Raw genomic sequence first — 18,278 nt, forward strand, 5'->3', positions numbered from 1 at the left:
TAATAAATATATGGATGGGCTTAATACTGAATTTTTGTTCTTTTTTTAGTCAGAAGTTGATTTATTGATTGCATGTAATGAGAACTTCAACAAATATGACGTGTAGTTGAACAGCAGTACCAACCATACCTTTTAAAATAGGTTTAAACCAATGCTTTGCAGCTGTTCAATAATATTAATTTAAAAACTTTATTTACCGTATCACTCCATTGTAGGGATGAAAGAAAGTCTTCAGATTTAATATACATTTTTAATATTTCACATTCTTCAGAAAAAGACAACCAAAGCCACATAATACATACTTTTTTTTACAATTTAAAATTTACAATATAATTTATTATTTTACAATTCATATAATATGAGATGTAAATATTGAAAAAAAGGCATTGTTTATCTTCATTGAAACAAGATCCATGGCATTGAAGATATGACATTGGACGGAAAAATAAGATGATTAAAAGGACCACAGGTGATCCCTACAATCACTGATACTTCACAATTCAGTGGACAGTACCACATGTTTACAGTCGGTTCATCACAAACTGTTTTGGGCAGCTGAAAAATGATTATCCTATTATCCTGCTATATTGTCTATAAGTGCACATAAATGAGCAAACATCATATTATCCTAAAAGTGAATATGTTATATGTGTTATATTCACTTTTAGGTTTGATTTTCAATCACTCGTATGATCATATTATTACCATATCGCGACTGTAATGTCACGTCTAGTACTGCGCCTCTTAACTGTGTATTACGCCAAACCTATTTTCTTTTTTTTAGCAGAACTACATGACTTCTGCCATGATGACAAAAGTCACATTACCTTGATAATTTGTAATCTTACAAATTACAAACACATTATGTGATCTTGCAGAAATCGTTAAATCTAGCTACAGCATCAGATTTCTTTGTTTCAATACAGTTGGTGCGTTTAGTCACATACCAAAAACCAACAAAATTATGAAAAGCATTTACTTTAAAGACATCAGTGTGGCAAAAGCATTGCATTTTTTTTTTGTCTTGGGTGCATAATCCACTGTTCAGGTCCATTTCTAGTCTGAGAAATAAATGTCCTTGAAATCAGTTAATTTTCCGTGGTATTTAAAAGAGATGACAAAAAAGGATTCCTAGATTTCTGCACTGAAATCAGAGTTTATGAATGAATATGATGTTTAAATGCCACCCACTCTCTTTGCATAATTTCAACAGACTGATAGAAGCCTATTAGTCAACCCTTTTACCACACAAAGCCTTGCTATTTCAATTGAATCTATCAAATGTAAAACAAGACTAACTACATCGTTTCTCACTTATTTCATTCATGAAGAAAAGCTTTATTTTTTTTTTTAATTAATGGGAACTTGAAAACAAAGTGATTTTTCAAATGGCTTTAACACATTTCTTCTTTCAAATGAAGGTAGTAAAGGCAAATACGTTATGCTATTGATTTTTCCTTTTTTTTTCTCTCTTAAGTGTTCCAGGTAAGCTTCAAAGCACCGAAAAGGAACTACAATATTACATTCAAGGTATTGAAACCAACCAGTTTTTCCTCTTGGCTGAATTATAATTTACATGTTCACACTGTAGTTTCTCATTGATATGTGCGGTCACTGGCATTTTGCAGTTGAGAACTATGTTCGCTCCAGGTTTGTTTTTTTCCCCCTCTATTGTCTTACAATAAAAGTAAGCCACACAAATGTTTTTCGGTAGCTTTAACACAATGTCCAGTGAATTCTGAGGTTTTTTTAGGCTCTCCTGGTTTTCAAAATAGACCAGTCACTTGAGAGACACCTGCTGCAGAGTGGGTGACGAGGTACATCAATCATTGATGTCATTTTGCAGGAAAAAAAAAATAAGCAAAAACCGCACATCCGTATCCAAACTCGTGTCTCATCGGAGTTTGGTGTTGCTGTATGTGTTACGCTGTACAGAAATGAGCTTCTCCATGCAGGTGGTGCGACTTTCATGTAAGGAGCCGTGCCAGGCGTTGCTGGGAGGTCGGCCCTCTTCACTCCGGCAGTAGACGTAGGCCATGGTGTCGGTACGGCTCTGGATGTGGGTGCTGCGCAGGAGGGACCGGCAGTAGTGGCTGATCTTCTCCACCCGATGTAGAATCAGGTTGGCTTTTCTATTGAAGGGTAAGACAAGAAGACAAATCCAAGCTCAACATCATCACACAAAAGTTATTTATTTAATCCAGCCCTGTCTAGTATCCCTGTTCCCTGTCTGTTTCTGTCTCTCGCTTTCTCTCTCTGTCTCTCTCTGACCCTCGCTTTCTCTGTGTCCTTCTCTCTCTCTCTGTCTCTTGCTTTCTATCTATCTATCTGCGTGTCTGTCTCTGTCCATATTTCTCTCGCTTTCTCTGTCCGTTTCTCTCCGTCCGTCTGGGTCTCTCTGTCCCTCGCTTTCTCTGTCTGTCTGTGTGTCCCTTTCTCTCTGTCTCTCGCTCTCTCTGTCTCCCACTTTCTCTGTCTCTGTGTGTCCGTCTGTCTGTCTCTTTCGCTTTCTCTCTTTATCTGTATCTCTCGCTTTCTCTGTCTCTTTTGTTTTCCCTCTCTGTCTCTTGCTTTCTGTCTGTCTCTCCGTCTGTCTCTGGCTTTCCTCTATCTGTCTTCGTCCCTCTTTGTGTGTCTGTCTGTATTTCTCTCGCTTTCTCCATCTCTTGCTTTCTCTGTCAGTCTCTCTCTCTCTCTCTATGTCTGTCTGTCTATCACTCTCTCTTTCTGTGTGTTTGTCTCTCCGTCTGCATTTCTCTCGCTTACTCTCTCTGTCTTCGTCTCTCTTGCTTTCTCCATCTCTTACTGTCCGTATTTCTCTCTGTCCATGACTGTCTCTCTGATGGGATGTACCAGTCTGGGTCAAAATCACCACAAGCAATTGCATTTATATGTTCGGGTACTGATTGTGTTTAACACCAGAGGCAGCTGTCTAGAGTGAGTGAAACTAAGAATGTAGTCTCCAGGTCCAGAGTCTGGAGCTGCTGTTTACAACATGAAGGAGCCATATGTCAGGTCAGTTCAACTTAGAGGAGATAACTCACAACACACACATCTATTCCATACTTGCAAAACAGAAATAGACCAACAGAAATAGACCTACAGTAGAAGTATCCAAGGTTGTTAAACTCGTGTGGATATCGAAACAAGGAGAACAGGGCAAAATTCCATTTGTTTTGAAAAGCAGTGTCTGCTGAGCATCAACATCTGTCTTTAGTTAAGCAAGGAGTACAGACATCCTTTTCACTTATTTGCTGAAAAGGGTGGGGGGGGGGGGGGGGGGGGGGGGCATTTTCTCATTTCCCTTAAATTCTTACATCTGAAACAACAGAATACCAAACACATAATCAAGGGAGGCTTGCAAGCATGTGAGCTATGGACAAATTAAACACATTCAATGCCATTCATGATGACAAACAAGGAAATTACTTAAAAAGAAAAGAGACATTTAAAATATTATTTCTGCGTAACCTTTCAGGTTGCAACTGATAAGTCAAAGATCTGGCTTCACGCGATTTAACCAACTGCATCCTAAGTAATCGATTTTGACACAAACACAGCGAAAAGAACTTAAAAACATCAAATCAAAGAGACTGATTTGTGGGAATAGAAAAAAAGTACATGGCAGTACAAGATAATAGTTGTGTTCACAGTGAAGGTAAATAAAGCCATGTATGACAGCATGTCCAGAGAACAATATAATTATGAAAGGAGCCTAGTGTTCAGTTGTAACAATGCTGGTGGACATTTGGGGGCTCCTGGAGGAGTGCTGACTGCGCTTGCATTTCACTTGGCCATTCTGTTACCTTTTAAAAGGCACCACCAATAGAGCCTGCTTGTAAATTACCCCAACGAGGCTCAACCCTGCCAACTTCAGGCAGTAAATAATCCGTGCTCGCTCATCCAAAAGCACCCCCCCCCTCTCCTCATAGCTGCCCACACACAAACACACCATCCGACCACCCCGATCCCCATATTAAGTCCCAATGGCCAACCCGTGCCTCCCACCCCCTCTTCGCCAATCAGAGAGAAGCATAATCTTCAACCAGACCAAAGTTATTCCACAATTATTATATTATTTATGGCTTGAAAGGAGCGCTTCCAGGCAGTGGGGGTGGACAAACCAAAACATTGGGGCCGTAACTTAAGATCTTCGTGTTGCTATCATCAGTGCCGGACCAACTTCCCTTGTCAGACTCACATACATGAATGTTTTTGTTCTATACTTTTTTAAAAAAAAATAAAGTGTTTATGTTTCCTCCTTCGCATCTTCTCTATGTTGCCGTAATATCTCAGTATTAATGGGGGTGTCCCTGTTAAGAGGGTCATAGGTGAGGGGGATATCCGGGTGACATGTTTTTGACGTGGAGGAACTTTTTTTTTTTTTAAGAGAAAGAAGAGGAAATAGAGTTTGAAGTCCAGTTAGTGTTAGCTGACTATCAAATTTAGTGTTTGGCTTGGCTGTCAAACACTGTTTTGGCGTCGCCATGGTAATGCGAGGAGCGACTGTAACCCCAGAGTTTTAACGGTGACCTTGCCCACTTGCTTTCCAGTAGAAGCACTTTGGAAAGTGGGGGGGGGGGGGGGGGGGGGGCAATTGTGTAATGGCGCTCCTGCTTAGAGGGGGTGCAGACAATGCCATGAGAAATGGCTTAATGGTCTGAGTCTGGCAGGACCAGTTCAGACAGCTTTTGGCTCTTGTTATGCAAGAAACCTCAGGGTGACTGTAATTGATCCTGAACAACACAACAACGTCATCAAACGAGATGACAAAGACGCTTGGATAAATAGTGGCAGACCGGGAAAAAAAAGACAAAGGCATTTTCTAGACAAGAAAAACAACTGTTATACATAACAAATATTTAGACCACTAGCTGTAAAATTGGAAATATTTGAAGCATCTTCGAAGGCTGCACGAGAAAACTGAACCGGGATCTGTCTTACCTGGGGCCCAGCTCGTCCTCGCTACGCCACACGAAATCTCCAAACTTCTCATAGTGGGAATTGTAGTGGTGCTGGACTCTGTATAGCAGCGGCGGAGTGATCTCCATCAGCGTGTTGTAGGCCATCTGCTGCTCCTTGCCACTGGTGTAGCCGTTATACAAGTTGTACACCTTGTCTGCTATCTCTGTGAGGAGGTCAAGAGATGGGGAAAGAAGGGATTTATCGTGAGCGGGGAAACAAAATAAGCAGATAAAAGTGTTTTGAAATAGAACTTTTGCGATTTTGTAATGCACTTCAATAAGGTCGGGGGACTTGCAGGAGACAGATGGAAAAAAAAGATGCTGACAATCAGTGCAGAAGAGGCTGAGATGTCTGTGGTCGAAAAGTCAAAAAATCACGTCCTAATGTCTTTTCCTAATCACTTTTCCTTGACCTCGATGGAAAATGTCATGAGGTCAAGGAAAGATGAGAAGGAGAATTCAGAAGGATTTATGAAAAGACAACCGCGGTGTTCGGAGAATCCAACTGCACTTTCACTATAGGCTCCGTAATTATGATGCGATGTTGGCGGATGTTAGTGACGCAGGTTTGCCGCAGTGAAACTACAATGTTCCGAAGATGGACTACAAAAGGCGCACGCTTGCCCCGTACGGTCTTAAATAGCTCCATTAGTGACAGGCGGCGTCACCTGCGGTGAGTGAAAGAGAGATATACCCCAGCTTCTTCTGCAGCTTGAACACCTTACATCAACATGTAATAAAGGATTATCTGACCTAACGTGGACAACCGGTGAAAAATATCACTTCATTACCAAGGTTGGAATTGGAATTGAAATAGAAAAATAAATATGTGATAAATATTGAGTTAATTGTTTGAATTATGGAGAAGGGTTATAAGACCGTATAAATGTATACTTCTTCCTACTCCTTTTCGGACATGTAATATTTATTTATATTGATTATTTGTTTATTGACACTTTGTTGTATGTTCACTGTTCATTTTCTTTGTTATTCTTGTTTAGTTTTTTTAGGTATTTGTTAGTTGTTCAAATAAATAATAAAACATGGTTGTCACTGTCCACTCATATTTATCAACATGAATTCCAATTAGTATATGACTGTATGAAAATAATATGCAAGATAAGTATATCGTTTGTTTTCATGAACGGCAGAACGGTGCGTTGCTTTAAATGTTGCGGCCGCAAGCAATTGTGGGATGTTATTATCTCCTTTCCTTTAGTAAAGGATGGTCCGGTGTATCTTATGCTAAAGGAGATGAGAAAGGATGCATTAAAGCTCCTTTCCTTAACATTTAGAGGATTAGAGGATTCAAACAGCTCTCATCATGGCTGCTACTTATGTACTTCCGGGCCATTTCACTCGGTTAGGAACCTTCCTAAGCAAAAAAAAGACTATTTGACCGCAGCCCCTGATTTTTAGTCCAAGCCTCAAATGCACTGGATCCTACACTTCCCATAATGCAAATGGACGTATGACATACTGGACTACATGATTAGTAAATTGAATTTGACATGTGGAACTGGTGGAGTACCCCTTTACATTTTACCACAGCTTGTTTTAATAACCATAATATGCAATCAAGCATGTGCACATTGTGAGAGTAGTGATCAAAGAGAACTGTACGAAAATCCCGACCTCCTTCACTGTAATTTGACTTTTTTTACTTTATGAGTTGAGATAAAACCTGATACTAAATGATGACCGGTGTATTTTAAATTTGCAGTAGACATTATATTTTTGGCTCTGACTTGCAATACACAATATAATTGGAAAAAAAGAGTTTGAGTAGATGAAAGCGTGTAATGCCAAAAAATGTATACAGGGTTGTATTTTTAAAGACGTAGACATTTTTAGTAATGAGCACTGTGGGGTAAGTACCCATTTAGATAAATTGTGATTATGTGAAACGATATAAGAGATGTGCCAAAGACGGAATTAAAAGAAGAAGTACGAAGAGGGGGGGGGGGGGGGGGGGGGAAATCAAAAGGTGATACCTTCAGCTCGGCTGTCGTCCACCATCGGACAGGATGTCCGTACCGAGACGAAGCTGGACTCGGAGTGGCTGCCTCGGCTATCCACCGCATGGAGAGTAAACCTGAAAATGACAAAAAACAAGAAACAGAAGAAAGTTTATTATTTGTCAAGATCAGGTAAGAAACAGTGGCAGAAGTGAACAAGAAATACTCAGCCATAACCTGTGTCCCCTTGAACAAGACACTTCAAACTCCAACTACACATTGGTACTTTGGATATGCTGACACAGACATATGCTGACACAGCCTTTAATATAAATAGTGTCATTTTTACAGGTTTGCAGGGTGATGTGCTTGATGAGATGGTGGTCTTTCTAGGTGATATATTTGATCATATATAACCATACATCACGTACTTTTTTTTCAGAAAACGTCTTGCAATTAAGCAGCCGGGGATTGTGGGATTCAATTATATCTGATAACGAGTGCAGCCAGTACCACAGGAGTAGAGGGGCATCTGGCTCGACTCCAAGCACTCTAAGAGGACAAAGTTCCTCTCTCGGAAAATGTCAAACATCAGAATTTTTTGGGGGTTTCCATGACAGACTTCAGGGGCCACCCAGCACCATGATAAGATACCACGGCGAGACATTGCAATAATAGACGAGACACGCTGAGAAAATGTAACGCAAGTAATGTAGGGCCACATGGCCTCGGAATAAAAAACAAATGACCTTTACTTGTCCTTTTGAAAATGCCAATCTGTGTACTTCTGAATAAGAAGAAGTACAAGGAGGAACTGGTCGTATTGAATCTGAAAAAAAAAAAGGATCAAGGATCACAGATTAAGCCATCAATATCCTCTCAGCGGTAGAGAGAGAGAGAGTGCGCGCTCTCGTGATGGTTGAACTTTTAACTCGCCGCTGCGGCTCTCTGTGTGACCATGGCAACCACAGGAACCACACCAAGGGAAACGCAATTCCCTGAATTATACACCCTTTATCCACATCGTAGACAACATAGCAATTAACATTATAGCTTTGATGTTTGTTTAGACAAACTTGCTTTAAAAAATTTGTCATATTGCTAACCATTTCCTCCACATTAAGTTACAACCAGCTGTCGAAGCCTTTTCACAGAAGACTTGACTGACATGTCGCAGTATGAAAGCACAGGTATAAGTAATCTAATTAATGATGGCTTAGTTCCATTTACCTGCTTAGTTTTCAGGGTTTTGGTGTTGTGCGTGCGTGCGTGCTGGCTAACTCTGTCACACTGTCCTGACACTTGAATAGAACAGAGCCATTAGTAATGTTATTAGTAACAACTGTGCATTAACTACTATGTCAAAATGTCTGCTGTGAAAAGGCCTATTTGGCTACATGATGAGATTGGAGATAGCAGCAACCTGTAGCATATCGTTACAGGTTGCCAGCCAGCAGCCATCGAGGTAACTTAAAGGGATAGTTCGGGTGTTTTGAAGTGGGGTCGTATGAGGTACTTATCCATAGTAGGTGTATTACCTACAGTAGATGACGGCTAGGTACTCCCCCAACTTGGATAAACAGACAGGAGTACCGACACCGGAGCAAAGCAATACAGTGCTGTGGACGGCAGAAAAACACATTTTAGCCACCTAAAAGAAAGGCTCACCTAAAAAAAAAAAATCGATATCCATGTAAGTGTACGCTATATTTAGAATATTTTTACCGCTTTGCCTTGCTGTCAGACAGCCCTTTCCTTCTCCTTTCTGACGGGGAACTGAACTGAAAGCGAAACTTATCTATGCTCTCTCCAAAGCCAGCAGGCTCAGATGACAAAAAAAGTATGAATTTCACTTTCAGTTTGCCATCGGAACATATTCTAAATATAGCGTACACTTAAACGGATATTAATTTTCCTTAAGCGAGCCTTTTTTTAGGGAGCTAAAATATGTTTTTCCGCTGTCCCCGTCCACAGCACTGTATTGCTTTGCTCTGGTGTCGGTGCTCCTGTCTGTTTCTCGATGCTGGGGGCGTGCCAACCATCATCTACTGTAGGTAATACACCTACTATGGATAAGTACCTCATACAACCCCACTTCAAAACACCCGAACTATCCCTTTACAGCACAAGTTCAACATTCTGTGAATACGGTTATTCGCTTTCTGATGAAAACTTCGATGAAAAAAGATTATGCCATTCAGGTATCTTGTCATCTAACTCTCCTCCAGAAAGTGAATAAGTGTATCTAGAAAAAATGTCAAAGTCCACGTTTCTCTTCATAGAAGCGGCAGCTCTTGAGACGGAAAAGATGAATTCGCTCCTTTGTACACGCCCCTCAGCAAGTTTTTTATATGCTCCGCTTTAATTTGTGCACTGTGAAAACGAACCAGACTAAATAGAAAACGAATCAAAAGTATCAATTTAACTCTGATTTGGACTAGCCAAACAGACTATGGCTTGTAAAAGTGCCCTTCATTTTTTTAAATACCACAATAATACAGATTCAGTTTGTGAATAATTTCAATACCCAAAACTAGAATGACACTCGGAGAGCGCAGACCTCCGCCAAGCTCCCAGAGTACGATTGCCCCCCTCTCCGTGCAGCTTGTGCCATCATCCACGTGTATTTTTGTTTATGTTGAGATCAGCTGTACGTATAATAAAACACTTCATTCAAGCTGGACAGGAACAAAGTAAAAGTCACCTAAACAATCGTCGTTACTATTTCCAACATTCACCAAGTGTGCTTTAGTCAAACTCAACTGTAATTTCACAGTTTAATGTGAAAAAAACGCCGAATCTACAGCTCCACTCTCTCTGTCCGTCTCTCTCCGCAGGGTGACGTCATGAACGCGCCATCAGTTACACTGCGCATGTCTTGAAGCCTGTGGTGCTAATGCACAGGCTGAGCGGAATTATTAAAAAAAATTCACAAAGCCAGGTCATGATCCGGATCGCCACCAAAATCTAACGGATTGTTCATTGTGCCACACCCCACCCCTCCAAAAAATGTCATTCAAATCCATCCCGGACTTTTGGAGTAATCCTCCAAACGGACAAACCAACAAACAAACCAACGCTGGTGAAAACATAACCTCCTTCCTAGGCCTTTGGCCTTGGCGGAGGTAACAACATATTACAGGGCCTGCACACCCATGGTAAACCCACAGAGTGGGCGTGTACAGACTATCAGCTGTGTTTCACTTATAAGGCAACAAGCTACACCTTTGTCATCCCTATAAGTACATGTAGTCATGGTGACGCATTTCCAGCATAGCTCCACCTAACTTTAACCTGAGCACAAGTCTAATCGGAATGCCTGAAAAAGAGCCGTGTGGTTGTAAAGATTGAATGTTAAATGCAACAGTTAAACCTGAAGTAGGCCGAATGTTTTTGGCATCATTGGGAAGTCACAAACTTTGCCGGGTAACAAACTTTCTCATTTTACAGCTAAACAGTACACTACAAGATGTTTCGGAAAACATTTGAGGCGAGAAATAGTCATTACAGTAACAGAATATTGATTCATATTTGATCAGCGCTGCCTAGATTGACCCTTTGATCGGAGTTTGTGAGTGATTGACAGCTGCTGAGAGACGGCAAGGCTCCAGCTCGGCTCTGATTGGTTTTATTTCCTCCGGTCTGCGAAACATTGCAGGAGCACCGGAGGACACAGAGGCACTGCTGTCAGGATATTGTGACCGTTTTATAAAAAAAAAAAAAAAAAAAAAAATGTAATTGTATTTGCTCCAATTCTACCCACTGCTGCTTTAATGATGTATGCTATAATTCATTGTGGCAAAGGTTGTTTTTTTTGAGTGAAATTTCCCTGAAAAAATAAAAAAAGACTCGTCCACATGCACTGTTTTTCTAACTGCAGGGGGAAGTTTTGAAAAAGTGAATTTAGTATTGAGAAATGCTTGTAACTAGTTATGAAAAACTGCAAGCTTTGGGGCAGTATTTCCACATAATTACCACTGTAAAAACAACAGACCGACAACAAGGAAAACCGCAAAACACAAGTGAGACAAAATGAATGACTGGCATGAGATTCCAATGCTAAATACTTAGAGGAATACATGAAAATAAAGAAATTAGGATATTATTGTTGTTACAAAACTTTGCTTTTTCTGCCTAAACCCATTTGCCATGGGGTATTCGTGTAATGTCTTTTGAGAGCTGTCCCAATGCTGTCAAATGATTGTTTTGTTTGTAACATGACCTGTTTGGACATTGCTCACATAGTTTGTCTGGTCTTGTTATTCAGCAGGGGTGGATGTGGTATTCCCCAAGAACCTCACAAAAGACGCACAGGCCTCGCTGGCTCCTCTGCCCAGCAAAACAATGCCGGCATGTAACAGTCACACTGTTTAAATTATGTGGCCACATAACGTGCAGATGGATACAATGAGGTGGAGAAGGGAGGGAGGGGGGGGGGGCAGACGAGGCAGGAGTTTTATCAAGGCAATTTGTTAAAACTTTTGTTTGGGACGCAGGATGTGAGCCAGCCTTTTATTGCTGTTTTTCGGTTGTTTAAGTGGTTGGCATCAATGACAGGTACTGTTCCCCCCTTCCACAGCCCCTTCAGCAATTACACGATTGTTATGTACAGTAATGACGCCTTTTCTGCCAGGAGATTACGCCTCTCAGAGAGTCAACTTTGGGAGAACTGCTTTTTTGTTTGGGTAAAATATGGATAACGTGCCCAATGTGCAAGGAAATTTGACATTTTTACAGAAAATATGAGAAACTTTACAACCTTTTTCGATCGCGGTCATGCCAAGGAATCTTGGCCGGGGGCCCCTTTGTACTGTTCGGATCTCATTCATAGACACAGATAGTAGCAGTAAAAAGGGGGGCTGGGTGGACAGAGTGTGGTGTCTGAGCTCAGTACAGCCACTCAGTGATGATAAAGATCGCCTGAGAGAACAAAAGAAACCGGCCGCAGTCTGGCCTTCCACGAGAATGTCAAAACATCAAATTGGCAAGACACACACAACCACCCCGGCCACCCACCCACACAAACACACACTGATACGCTCTCCTTTGTCTCTCTATTTTTCTATCTACATTGCTTGCATATAGCTCAGCCCCGTCTATCCCTCTCTCTAATTCCTCGTCTTTCACATCTATTCCAAGGCCGTCTGGCTGCACACGGCTCCTCTGGAAGCGGCTCGATTTTGTCCGTGTGTGCCATAGTTTTGAAAGCTCAGCAAACAATGAAGTGGGCAAATGGCAGATTAATGTTTGTGTAAATTAACAATGTTGCCATTAAAGTAACCATTGTCCTCTAATTTAATGAGACAGTGGAGAGATGGCTGAACAAGGGGATGACAAGACGGAAAAGCTCGGAGGCAGACGGAGCAAGAGAGGAGGAACGAGAGAAAGTGAGAGTGAGAGAGGATCAATTAGGGCAGTATTTTTGGCGTGCTGAGAGAAGCTAGGGCAGTAGGGGATGCCTTTTCCATGACATCAGCATTTGGACACACATCAGTGGAGCTGGTCCACAAATCAATCAAAGCCACATAGAATTGTCTCTCACTGCCTGAAGAATTTGTGGCAGCTTACAGTATATCTCATGACTTTGAAAGCCTCAGATCTATGTGGCATCACAGCCCCGAAATAAAAATTGCTTCACCTTTCATTGTAAATTAGAAAAATTATCTGAATGATCTCACTCGCAGGTCAGCAAGACTCACAGTCCAAATGAATGTAATGATGACAACAACACCTCATTAAAAGTAATGCAACAGATTTAAATGTATGCTCCAGATAGTTCTGGAACTGAGATATTTTGAGAAGAAAAGACTCGACCATCATTCCAACGATACTTTGAACGACAAAATCAAGGTGAGATTAGCATGTTGGGTGAACCAGTATCAGGAAGCGCTGCCATCATTGTTCCCTTCTCAATCATATATAGCTATTAAATAACACTGAAATAATACAATGCACATTTACATTTACAATGTAAAATATGCATTAAAATGGGCAGCCTCCCCACTCCCACTCCGTGATGGAGTAAACTCCGTTTGAAGTCACACTCACAGCTGAATGAAGTTCCCTTCTTTAAGGTATATGGTATAAATACAGCGGCGAATTTCCTCTCTCCGGCGGAATATGTCGTAATATTTCGTAGCAATGGTTTCGTATCAAGCGGAGGGGGTATGCAGAAGTTCACAGTATTAAGAATAAAAAAAATGTGCAAAATATACAGAAAAAAAATAAAAAATAAAAAATAAAACTTACTCTCACGACTTATTTCTTTGGTGGCATTCATGTAATTAAACAGTAAACATTTTCTCGTTTTGAATTCTGATGTTTATGAGCTGCTTGGTTTTTGCAAAATCTCTGTAAATATACAAAACTTTACAATCAAGTGAACGTGTCTACTGTTTTCTAGACTAGATTTGATCCCAAATACAAAGTAACCTTAAAGCTGCAGTAGGCAGAATGTTTTTGGCATCATTGGGCAAAAATTCCATAATAACCTTTCAGCATATTGTAATTCAAGTGTTCTGAGAGACTTCTGCACCTCCTCATGGCGGTATTTTCAAGCTTTAAAAAATCTAGCCCGTGATGGGAGACTTTGGCCAATCACAGGTCATTTCAGAGAGAGAGCGTTCCTATTGGCTGTTCATTCAACGGAGGCAGCTGTCAATCACTCGCGAACTCCGATCAAACGGTCAAACTAGGCAGCGCTGATCAAATATGAATTAAGATTCTGTTAATGTAATGCCTATTTCTCGCGTAAAATGTTTTCAGAAACATCTTGTAGTGTACTGTTTAGCTGTAAAATGAGAAAGTTTGCTCCAGCTGGTGGGCGGTGAATGGTATTTCCTCAACTGATCTCAACACACACAAACTTTCTCATTTTCCAGCTAAACAGTACACTACAAGATGTTTCGGAAAACATTTGACGCGAGAAATAGGCATTACATTAACAGAATCTTAATTCATATTTGATCAGCGCTGCCTAGTTTGACCGTTTGATCGGAGTTTGCGAGTGATTGACAGCTGCTCAGAGATGGCAAGGCTCCAGCTCGGCTCTGATTGGTTGTTTTCCTCCGGTCTGTGAAATCTTGCAGATGCCATTAGGAGCATCGGAGGACACCAGAGGCATATGATTTTTTTTTTTTTTCAGATTACCTGTCTCATGCACTACTGTCAGGATATAGTGACCGTTTTATAAAAATAACTTTTTTTAATCATGTTTGCTCAGATTCTACCTGCTGCTGCATTAAGTTGTTAACGTCTGTTGCACGTGGCCAGTAAGTCGGCAGTGATGCAGGCTCGCTGTTGGAGGGTTATATGACGCACTTCCACTCCCAGCTAATTGGTTTGGGGTGGCACTTAACATGGCGGACCCTCCACGCGCAAACGGGAGTGAAAGTGGGTAAGGAGAGGGTGTAGGGGGGCGGTTTGAGAAAGGCCCTGTAGAGTCTGATTGTAGCTAAGGCCATTGTTGCCAACTCTTTTCCAATGAATGACAGGCATCTATATATAGTTGTAAGTGTTTGCTTAAACCAGTATGAATATTATAAAATTAGGCATCAAAGACATGTATTTATTTGTCATTGACTGCTGCCTGTCAGCCCCACAGGGACATTGAAGCTTTACTCTACTTTACATCCAATTTGATAAACCCACTTGTCTGTCACAAAGTCAACACTAAAAGTTAAATAAAAGCACATTAAAGTTTGTGATTAGTGAATGGTGCTGATATTCCAACAAGTACTGTATATTAATATGTAGCCTGATGTTCTCTAGAGAATTCTAGCAAAACACTTGATTTAGACTGTTGCATTGTATCCAGTATTGGTAGGCTATTCACTTTTGAAATGTGTGTGCGTGTAACTTTTCAAAGAAGCAAAGAAGGGAACGTCAGGGCAGTAGCAGCCTTGGTAACGATCAAGTGTAAAGCCAATACCAGTAGAGGTCTTATCAGGCTCTTGATTAAGACAAGCGGGGTTGGCTGCAAGCAGATGTGCCCTCAGACGTAATTCCGACGTAAATTCGGCTCTTATCAGAGAAAAACAACACTGTGGGGAATGCCTAAACAAAGATAACACTGCTACAAAGTTGGAAATTAGACTCTTGTTGCAGGTTTTTTGTTAGTGGAAGCCAGACTTGTAAAGATTACACTAATAGTTATTACCCCGCTATTCTTCATCCACTGTCAAAGCCTGCAGGAAACTCAAAATCGTGAATTTTTAACTAAATTGTATTGTTGGCATTGCCATCAGCTTCTAGAAATGTCATTAAAGACTGTTCACTGTTTTCTGGCACTTTTATTTGATTTATTTTGTCATCTTTATTTCCTTGTTTACATAATCAGCTCACTTGTGAATTCTTACCAAAGATTGACTATTCTGTTCTTCCCACATGTCACATATTTTACTGTTATAGCTGTATCGTTGGGAGACATTAATATTAGATAGCTTGTTGGCATTGCTGCATTAATCCATCCATCACCTTCCCTCTGGCATAAATATACATACACACCGACACAAAAGAGCAATTTGAAGGCCTTGTTATGCCAATGTTGAGGTTCCCAAAACAAATCAAGGCCACCAAATAAATAGCAAGAGCATTATAAACACAAGACACTTGACAAAACCTGAGAAGACAGTCAAAAAGCTGAGAAGACGGTGTGTTTCATGTGTCCAATGAAAGCCACAACAACATCTGTGTCCTATCTTTTTCACTGTCTGCTGCTCTTGCAACTTTGATTCAAGATGTAGAGGGAAAGTAGTGCTCATAGGAAATGCACATCACAATACCCAGTGGGATAAAAAAGAAAAAAAAAAAACTTCTCTGCCTCAATTTGAAGGCAAATATATTTCTAATCTGACAACCCGGTCTCACAGGAAGATGTATAAATATTCCAAGGACATTCCACGTGTCATGAGAACGCATTTTAGCCTTTTTTGCATGCCATTTATACGCCACGCAACTAAACTACAGTAACATCCGCCGTTACGTTCAGGCAATAAAACCACTTAGTTAGATTATAGCAGCTGCCTCCGTTGAATGAACAGCCAATAGGAACGCTTTCTCTCTGAAATGACCTCCCGTCACAGGCTAGATGTTTTTAAAGCCGTAAAACAGAGCCATGAGGAGGTGCAGGAGTTTGGCTATCTTTCAGAACTCTTGAATTACAATATGCTGAAAGGTTATTATGGAATTTTTGCTCAATGAAGCCAACAACATTCTGCAAACCCTCGCTTCAAGGAAAAACGTCATGGTTGGACTTAAAATAAGTACGTGTACTAAGTAAAATACTAGGGATGCACAAATACCACTTTTTTCAGGCCGAGTACAAGTACAAGTGCTTACATTTGGGTACTCGCCGTTACCGAGTACCGATACGAGTACTTCTCTGTGCCAAAAGACCCTCGTTAACAGCCAGCTGGAGGGTGTGAGCGACACACGGAGGGCTGGGGAGTCCCGCATACGAGGCTGTGCGCTGCCACCGGCTCTAGGTCGGCTTGGAAAGGCTTGGGGCGAAGGTGGTTCGGGGCGAAGGTGGCTAGCGGCCGCATTTTTACAGCGCTCCCCGCCCGGACCTCGCCGAACCGTGACGGGGCCCCCTGCTCCCGGTGTGACTGTCGACTGGGGCCGATTGTCCTCAGTGCGCCCCAACCGCGCCGTGCCGCGGCCCACGTAAAAGGCGCCAGAGCTCTGTTGCGATGTCGGCAACCCGCCCGACCCATCTTGAAACACGGACCAAGGAGTCTAACGTATGCGCGAGTGAGAGGGTGCAAGCAAAACACCGTGGCGCAATGAAAGTGAGGGCCGGCGTGTGCCGGCTGAGGTGTGATCCTGGCCCAGCGGGGTCGGGCACACCACCAGCCGTCGGGGACCCGAAAGATGGTGACGAGAGGTTTATGTTGCTCTGCCGTAAAGTGGTATCGGTGCCATTGTATCGGAGCCGTTTTGCGAGTACGAGTACATCAGCACAGTATCGGACCCGGTACCTGATACTGGTATGAATACGTATTTTATAGGGATGCACTGATACCAGTATCGGTATCGGTGCATTCCTATAAAATACGTATGGAAACAACATAACACAATTACGGGAAACAAACGTCACTAAAAAACACATGACAATTGTCACATGACAAACGTCACTAACGTAACAAAACAATAAACCTCCTGGTTAAAAGTCTGTTTTTTGTTGGACCCATCCACCATCCACCTACCTGCCATAAGCGGTCTTTTCTCGCTTTTTATACTATGTCACTAACTCTTACCGTAACATTTATAGACAGATGTGTTTTACATTGTAGTCAGTACAGGACACATGGCGTACAAATGATACGTGGAAATTAAGAAAGGCGTACTTAGTGCACGCTAAACGCTTTGCACATTATCGTGCCATTCACAGGCTTTTCCATGCAAACGAGCCTGAACAAGTCTGAAATGTGCCTCTAAATAGCATGGTATAAACTGATTGAACAGAAAAAACATAAGGCCCTGATCAGTGTAGTGCGATCCTAATAGTCCAGTAATTACTTCAAATTATTTTTTAAATTGTGGTTGATTCTGTGTCAGAGACATGTTGGGTTAGCTCTATAGTAATTTTTGAGGTTGTAGTGTTTGTTTTATTGAAATGCACCATGTTGCTTCTTGTTCCTCCATGTACGTAAATGAGATGAACAAAATATAAGAAACAGATTCCAATGTCGTGCAGTCCAGTACAGCACCACACCGCCATGCAGTTATTCTAACAATGTTTGTAGGACATGATGTGTTACTCAGAAGACCAACTCTAAAGGCAGATGGGGTAATCCCATTCACTAACAAATCCACAATCAGCAACAGCAAATAGACTTGGCTGCCCATGTAACACATTGTCAAATTTTGACTTACTGTTGCAAATACATGATGTGTTGGGGTGATGGCTATGGGTGCATTTAATGACCTTAGGCAAGGTCTGTCTGTTAGCTAAATGCCCGCCAAAAATCTACAAAGAGTGGTCAATTTGTTCTTTGAGTTTAACAAATACCGCCTTCTGACAGATGCCCTTCTGTATTCACTAAAACCCTGTTCTGCTCTGACCAAAGAGAACATAAAAGAACGGAAGCATCCACCACTTCCACCACGTTGAGACTAAGTATGCTACCCTGGTTAACTCGACCCAGCTGTTGTAGGTAACAAAATTCACCCCCTGAAACAAAATAGCATTTGCAGTGGGGAACTGTAGACACCCAAGGGAGGATGTGGTATTGCTGATATTTGCCCAGTCATTCTTGTTTGGGGAAAGATACAAACATGGCCACAACATAATGTTTAATAACGAAAGGTCTTTATATGGTAATGGGAAACACTGAACTCATAAAAATGTGGT

General features: G+C 41.4%; 1 protein-coding gene across 2 annotated transcripts in view; it reads right to left on the minus strand.

Moving 5' to 3' along the window:
- Positions 1–236: 236 nt before the first annotated feature.
- The window catches only part of LOC119478316 (astrotactin-2-like), a 624,157-nt gene continuing 606,115 nt past the window's right edge, over positions 237–18,278 (minus strand). For both annotated transcript variants that reach the window (XM_037752984.1, XM_037752983.1), the window contains exons 21-23: positions 6,959–7,059; positions 4,945–5,128; positions 237–2,132 (exon numbers count right to left, since the gene is read on the minus strand). In XM_037752984.1, coding sequence (XP_037608912.1) covers positions 1,895–2,132; positions 4,945–5,128; positions 6,959–7,059 — 523 coding nt within the window. In that variant the 3' untranslated portion in view covers positions 237–1,894. The remainder of the gene's footprint in view (positions 2,133–4,944; positions 5,129–6,958; positions 7,060–18,278) is intronic.

This window comes from Sebastes umbrosus, chromosome 19 (genome assembly GCF_015220745.1).
Source record: "Sebastes umbrosus isolate fSebUmb1 chromosome 19, fSebUmb1.pri, whole genome shotgun sequence".
Lineage (NCBI taxonomy): Eukaryota > Metazoa > Chordata > Actinopteri > Perciformes > Sebastidae > Sebastes > Sebastes umbrosus.